General features: G+C 41.4%; 1 protein-coding gene across 2 annotated transcripts in view; it reads left to right on the forward strand.

Annotated features, from left to right (window-relative positions):
* The window catches only part of LOC111862527 (peptidyl-prolyl cis-trans isomerase G), a 44630-nt gene that overhangs the window by 32916 nt on the left and 3761 nt on the right, over positions 1-7953 (forward strand). For both annotated transcript variants that reach the window (XM_023848009.2, XM_033750701.1), the window contains 2 exons: positions 3567-3643; positions 5239-5547. In XM_023848009.2, coding sequence (XP_023703777.1) covers positions 3567-3643; positions 5239-5547 — 386 coding nt within the window. The remainder of the gene's footprint in view (positions 1-3566; positions 3644-5238; positions 5548-7953) is intronic.

The raw sequence follows: 7953 nt of genomic DNA on the forward strand, positions 1-7953 counted from the left end.
GCCATCTCACTAATCGCCAAAGGGTTGAAACAGGAACGCACACAACAGAGCACCACAGACAAACCACTTAACTCAGACTGACGCCAGCTCACTAACAGTCGCGGGAGACCCCCAGCTAACACCACCTAGCAGCACAACTCGTAACTACAAAGCATGCGCGCGCAACAGGTCATTTCCGGTTATTTTTGGGTCCCCCTTCATATATTGTCTATACAGTATAGTCAGTTCCACAATGTATCACATGACTATCATCATGTAAAAATTAGTCAGTGCTGAAGCTGTAATTGTAGTAAAATTTAATATAGATTGTTGTTATAGATTGGACTCTGCTCGCATTATTAATGATTTTTGTGTAATTTCCACATGTTGTGGAACTGACTGTATCTTACAGAAATATAGCTTGTGTGACAGTATGCATCGATCCTTTGTAATGGTTGTTGCAGTTTGCTGTGAAGTTTATACTTGAAGAGTCATATAGATCCTAGCAGAAAGTTTATGTTAAATGTCACAGTTGGAGACTAATAAAAGAAAACACGCATGGTATTTCAGAGCATTTATAACCTAGATTTTACATTGCACTTATGTTGGATATTGTTCGTTGTTTGAGGTATATATTGTTAGCAGTGGCTGGCATTGAACCCAGGACAGCAGTACAGACTTATGCTGGAGAATATAATTGTCTATACAGTGGAGTCCTGATGTTTGAGAGTTTATAGCATTCCTGAAAGTGCTTGTTGTAATGGATATCTGAAAGTGATTGAAATATATAACTACAAGTCCATCCCTTAACTTTCATTTATATATAATACAGGAGGGCATGATGGTATCAGTAATGCATATCTGGCAACATTTCTTGTTCTGTTCTTGTTCTTGTTCTTGTTCATGTTCTTGTTGTTCCTTTAAGTGATTATGTAGTATGAAAATAGTGGAAATAATTCAGCATTCTCATCACCATCAGCATCATGTGAACCCAAGAACTAAAGATGTTCATTCTTAAACTCACATATATTCTGCATGTCTGCAAGCACAAATCACCCGTGCTCTGTTCACAAGTCCTGCCCATGTTCCAAATACAAGTGGCTGCAAATCCATACATGTGAGAATTTATATATCAACTTGCATCAGAGTTGAGTGACAGACATGTTACGTGAAGCAGTTTCTCATGCTGATACATGTATGCAGTGTCATAGGATCTGAATGCCACCAAGACTGGATTTCATGCAAGTTACATATGTTAGTGATGGTTGTCAATCAACCATTATACTTACCTTTAAAACACAATGTTATGACAGCGGCATGTAAACTGTATGTGAATCCATAACTGTTTAGTTTTCTGTCATATGACGCATTTGGAGTATAGGGTAACTTCAGTCACTATGCTACAAGCCTGAAGTTGCTTGTTCAAAATCCAGTGAGGTCGATTTTTTCAATTTCCATAATCCTTCCAGCCGCACTATGGCCCTGAGATCGACTCAGCCTCTAACAGAAATGAGTACCAGGAATCTTCCTGGGAATAAAGGGCGGCTGTTGTGTAAGGTTGACAACCTCACCACCATCTGTGAGCCAGTTGTTTAAAAGATGTGGAAGCATCAGCCTCCGACGACCCTACAGGCCTTCATAGCGTGTTACAGGGATAACTTTACCCTTACCATGTGACACATTTATGTTACCACATTCATAATGAAGATGACCCTGGATTGAATGCATACCATCTTTAGTTCTCACGCTTATGACAGTTCACTGGTAGCAAAGATGTCATTAAGTTCATCACACAGATGTATCATATCAGTATCATTAACAGTATCACAGAAGTTAAGCCATACCACCTTCTTGTTTAGCTTGCAGCATGGGGTCGTTCTGGTCTATATAGGTTCTCGAGAGAACAGAATAAGACTAGCCAAGATAGGATAAAGAAATGAGCAAGACACAAATACCCAAAAACAAATAACAGCAAAGAATAAATATAATATATAGATAAAGAAAAAATACAGAACATGATGTAAATACCTGTTACAAGATCATTGCAGAGTTTGCTTTTCTAAATTTCAATACCATGTAGAAATTTGGATAGTTGAAGATGGCCTCGACCAGAGGTCCAAAATGAAAATGACCTACCCCTTCGACGGTTGGGAAGTCAAGAGCCCCTAGCTCCACTCCGTAGGCCACTAAGNTGGGTCGTACAAACACTGGCACACTGATCTCACCCTCCATAAGTTCCGGTGACAAGTCTCTCATCAGCCTTCGGGTTTAACACTCAGAGCCTCACGCAAAAACACCAGCCCGCGCAAAGGGCGCAGCCAGTGTTACAGGAGAATGACACTACACCTCCCAAGTGGCGTCGGTAGTCGACTGCCACCCAGCACACTTCCACTGCACATCCACCATCCATGCGAGTGTCCATCGTACCACCAGTGCGCTGATCAAGCCAAGCGGAACTGCCGGGGGAAAATCCAAACTAGGGCTCCACCCAAAATCCATGATAGTGGCCAGTGCCTGGCCCCGACGTGAATTGGGGCCCTAATAAAAGGAGGTATGGGAGGCGAAAGGAGAACATCAGGGAATAACACCAAGCGCAACTCTGCAACATTAATGAAGAAAATAACAAGAAATCAAAATACAGTAAATGAGAAACACAAGACCATATAAGGCGTGCTCAACTAGCACGTATACAAATACAATATAGAAAGGAAAACATAGCCAAACTATGCCCTCTACGCATATAGGTTGCTGCCCAGCGCCGTTGTTTTCCATTTTCATACACTAGGGATTCTGATATTTTTTTTTGCCCCCCCCCCACTATCCAGCTCTCCTTGTCTCCTTGTCACTCTGGACATGGAAAAAATTAGTTTCCTACATGAAGATGTTGCAGTACAATACTACATGGAGATGTCGGAAGTTTTGTAACAGTAATTTTTCTGGAGTGGTCATTAGCCCTATGTCCAACTCCAAACCTCTAGGACCAGGGACTACATTTTGTCTGGCCCCTACTCTTTGGCCTTTCTGACATGAATGGCATTACCAAGATCCCGCCAGCATAGCTCTACAGGTCATTTGGGCACATGAACCTCCTCTCCACCATAAGGTGATAGTCCTCAAGGAGGTTATTGCTTTATTTTTGGTTTAGTGATGCTTTAAATAGCTCAGATTGTATGGCATTGAATGATAGGATAATTAGAAAATAATGAATTGCAAAGGGTAAAGTTGTTCCTGTGCTTAATTAGTTAATCACTACCCCATGAACACATTTGGGGAGTGGAGGTATAGCTCCGGCATTGATGACCTTGGCGTTAGATGGTGGTGAGTGGTTCTCTTTACTCCCCTGCCCAGGAAAGAACCCCCAGTATCCAGCAGATAGGAGGCTGGGTGAGCCCCAGAGCCAGTTTTACAGAATTTTAAAAGGTTACAGCATGATTAAGGGAGGCTGAGGAAAGCCACAAAGGCTTCAGTCAGGATTGCCAGTCTGTGGACTGATACGTGAACTGAGGACGTGTTGGATGAGAAGTATGAGTGCCGACCATTCCATTGGTAATATTTTGTATCATCTTATCGCTTGCTTGATTTTACAGAACCAGAGATGAAACCAAAAAAAGTAGAAGAACATGGTCAAAACAAAGTGAAGAAGAAGACAGAAGAAGATAAGAAGGTAATGAGAAAATAATTTTAGAAGAATATTTCTCTTGTGGCACATTGAATGTGTCTGATTTTTGTACCATATGGTCCATGGTCTGCAGTCAGGAACCTCATGGAGCCTAATGGCAAATGTAGTTCATTCTAACGACAGAGTGTCATTGGTACACAACATTAAGGCAGGCTCATCTCTGTTTTGAAATCAAAGCTGATTGTATAGTTAATATATTGCATGGATGTCAGCACTAATCAAAGCCTTTGTTTTTGTAGAAACTGAACAAATTGCATATTTATCATGGAACAGTGAGAATTTCAATAACCCAGAAACGGCCATTTACAGTCATTCATTTTAAATGTAACTCTTTGGTCCAACAGCGTGCTCACAAAAGAAGGCCACAAGGGGTTAAGAATAGCATCACATTGTAGGAAGTCTTAATGGTAGAAATTTCATATACACCCTCTTGCAGAGCTGCACCTAAATGAGAGGAAGGCAATGTAAACAGTAAAGCTATCCCTGTAGCAGGCTGTGGACGCCCATACAGTTGTGAGACATTGAGGCTCCCACATTTTCTAGACAGTCAGCTCACAGATGGTGGTGAGGTTGTTAGCCTTTGTGCCAGCTGCCATTTACACCCTTGGAAGATTCCTGGTACTCATTTCTGTTAAAGGCTGAGTTGACCCCAGGGCCATAGTGCAGCTTAAAGGATTAGGTCAACTGAAAAATCCAGTGACCTAACCAGGAATCGAACCTGCAACCTTCTGACTTGTAGCATAGTGCCTCAGCTAACTGTGCTACCAAGGCAGTGCCATACCTCAGCTGGTCAGTTGCTGGCTTCCCAACATGGCAGCCCAGGTTTGAGCCTGGATCTGGTCATGTGGGTTTAATGGTGGACAAAGTAGTGCTGGGGCAGGTTTTTTCTGGGTACTTCAGTTTCCCCCACCAGTTGCTCCACTATCAGTAGTGGCCGCAGTACCAAGTGGACTCAGTCTCACCCCGCTAAGAATCATAAAAAAAACCATGCTATCTCATGCACCGAGATGAGAGGAAGATGCGAGGCAAATTAACCTATAAATGTTTTTATAGTATCATCATTAACCATGTCATAAATAACATCACGTCTCATCCTTGCGTACATCTGAGGGGAAGCACATTAGCGACTATAGCTGTGTGCAGGGTACATTGAGCCTTTGTTGACATGGAGCTTGTACACATAGGTTCATCATAATTTTGCATACAAATTGTGTATGAAATTTTTTGTTATATGTTAATTACAAACGTAGTAGAAATGCAATATTTTCATCAGCAGATTTAACCTGAATCATCAGGAATTAAGGGATTTAAATCACCCGCCAGTGTAACACAGGTAGCCAGGTATTAACTTGTGAGTTACACTATTTACATAGAAAAAAGTGTGACACTAGACCTGCTGGACTCAGGCATGTGCCAATCCAGTTGTACAATGCACAGACAGTAAAGGTTTACCTGTACTAGTGCAGGTATGTACAAAACTGGATCTCTTAGTGCTTTGCTATCCCAAGTCATTACTTCCTTCATTATCCACTATCACTTCAAATCATAACCTGCCGAAACCTTAAATTCATTGCCTTTAGGTGGGACCAGCTGAATCTGTGCCCAAGAGACGCAGATCTGCTGAGCATGTGGACAGAGGGAGAAGCAGAAGATCGAAATCAGAGGAACGTCGTCAGAGCAGGCGATCAAGGTCAGGTGACAGAAGTAACTCAAGAAGACGACACGAAACTAAAGATAGAGACAAGCGGCCCTCCAGGTCTCCGGACCGTAAAAACAGGAAAAGATCAAGATCAGGTGACAGGAGTTTTCGAGTGAAGAAGAGGTCCTCATCACGAGGAAGAAGATTACGGAGATCTGCTTCTGAGGACAGGAGTAAGAAAAAAAACAAGGTAGAGATATAAATCTGTATCCACTTTAGTTGTATCATTTAATCCTTTCCAAAGTGTGTTTGGATATGTCCAATAGCCTTTGCAGGTATAGCCATAGTGCTTCATGTTAGTGGCTTTCTAGACTTTGTCCAATATCCAGTATTCTAGAATGGATGATGGTGTTTTGGGACCTGGCTCTGCTCTGAACTGCTTCAGTGACTAGAATTAGTTCTTTCTAATTGACTAAACTGAGTAGGTACTTTCACTTAAGATCAGAGCAGATCAGCTCTTGTTTAGAATATCGGGCGATGAAAATACTCTGAAAGGGAAGAGCGTTAAATGCAATGCACCATCACGAAAATCCTTTAGAATTGGTTTATATTGGTGATGTATTTGCTTATATCCTGGTAACCAGTGAAAGCAGAAGTGTTAGAATTTTTTTATGCTGGATAGGCCATTAACTGCACTATTACTGTTTTATGTATCGGTAGTGAAATTTTATGGCAACATTACCAAGGTGGGACAATGGAAAAAAGGGGCTATATTTCCGGAGTTGAGGGAAATGATAATCAAGGAAAGGCAGGTACAGCATGAAACTGAACCAAACCATTATTTTGATGTACTTGTACAGGAACAGTGTTGTAGTTTTTGGGTTTTTTCTTTTAGTCCCTGGTATGAAAACTGCAGGATAATTGTACTATCATCAGAGTACTTTTTGACATAGTCTTCACAAAAATTGGGACCCAACGTATTATGCCATTCTGTCAGTATGAACCTGTGTTCTTTTTGCTCAGCCATCATTTCACTGGTGTTTCCATGCTGTCATCACTTCAAAACTGTGATTTCCATGATACACAAATCGGCATACAGTGTTACCAACAATAATTAACATTACTTACATATACCCACAGTAAGTGTAGGTCCTTCGGCTGTGAGATCATATGCCATATAAACTGACCACCCCTTGTATATACAGTGTACCCCCTATTTAAGGTTTCTTTGGGGACCAATGGATTTGAACACTGAACTGAGGAAAATCTTAAATGGAGATAATCTGATACAGAGATTATTGACTTGGGTTAACTGAAATTGGAGTCTGAATGAGGAAAAGCCTTAAATCAGGGAATATTACATGAGAGTTTGTCTGTATTGTGATACTGAGAAGAAAAACGAGCTTCTCTCAGGTGAGAAACATGTATATCAGCTTGTTAATAATATTGCATTAACAACTGCTGGCCCATTTGCTCCTGAGGTTTGTCCTGCACATGCCGAGGACAATGAACATCAGAAAGTCCATCTTTCAGTCCCATGTCACAGTGTCATTGACATTAACTGATGTTAATCATGTGTATGTCATTAACCTTTAACATATGGACTTTTAAATTGCTGGTAGCCCTCTGCGGCCAGAATTTAAATGGCCCTGAGTCTTTAACATTGCAGACTTTCAGAAAAAACTACATATTTTCTGTTCTACACAACATAGAAATACAAACCAAAAACAACTTGAAAGACAATAAAATTTTGTACATATTGTGACATGTTGCGCAATGAGGACGTGGCGGATGAGTCAGCGTTCCATCCCCCCCTCCCCTCCACACTGTGACATGGCACGCAATGCTGCTGTCGACAAGGCGTCAGCCGACAGCGGTACCGATTACGTAACAGGCAAGCGCTGCGACTATATAAGTGAACCACACTGCCTACAGGGAGAGTGGCCGTCGCTGAGTTCAGTGTTGTTGTCAGTTAAAAACATAGCCGCCACCCAAGTTAGTTCTCAAGCCAGCAGCCTACAAGTTGAGTTGGAATCTAACAGCAGTTGCGGAAAGAAGAACCGGACACGTGTGTAATTGTGTAATTGGGAGCGTGTAATACAGTGACACTTGTATAGCTCCCGTATCGTAATTAATACGTGTAGACTACTGAGGACAGAGTGAATTGATTATTGTGAATAGGGTTATAAAGTGTGAAACCCCGCAGCAGTGTTGTAATTAATTGTAGCCGATACTTGTAGGTTGTTAAATAAACCAATTAACTCTTTGACTGGCGCGGGCATGTTTTAACGCCCGGATGGTGCCAGCCGTTCCCTGGCGTTGGTGTGTTTTAACGCTTTGACAATCTCTTCCCTTCTTTGCTTTCTTGGCACTCATCAACCAAAGACATATATATGATAGTTTTTGTGCATGTTTGTAAAGAACCCTTGTAAACTTTGTGGGGGTCTATATTACTGTCAGAACCCTCTGAGAAGGAAAAGGTCAGAAAATATTTCACATTCATTCAGTTTCACCATGGCTTCTTGCAGCAAGTGTCTTCGTGTTCCTACAGACCAGCTGGAAAATGTTGTGAACGAGATTTGTTCTGATGATGATAGTGGCGATGAAATAATGATTCCTGAATTGGATGAAGTTGATAGTGACAATAATACAGTGA

The sequence above is a fragment of the Cryptotermes secundus genome, unplaced genomic scaffold (assembly GCF_002891405.2).
Source record: "Cryptotermes secundus unplaced genomic scaffold, Csec_1.0 scaffold1084, whole genome shotgun sequence".
Lineage (NCBI taxonomy): Eukaryota > Metazoa > Arthropoda > Insecta > Blattodea > Kalotermitidae > Cryptotermes > Cryptotermes secundus.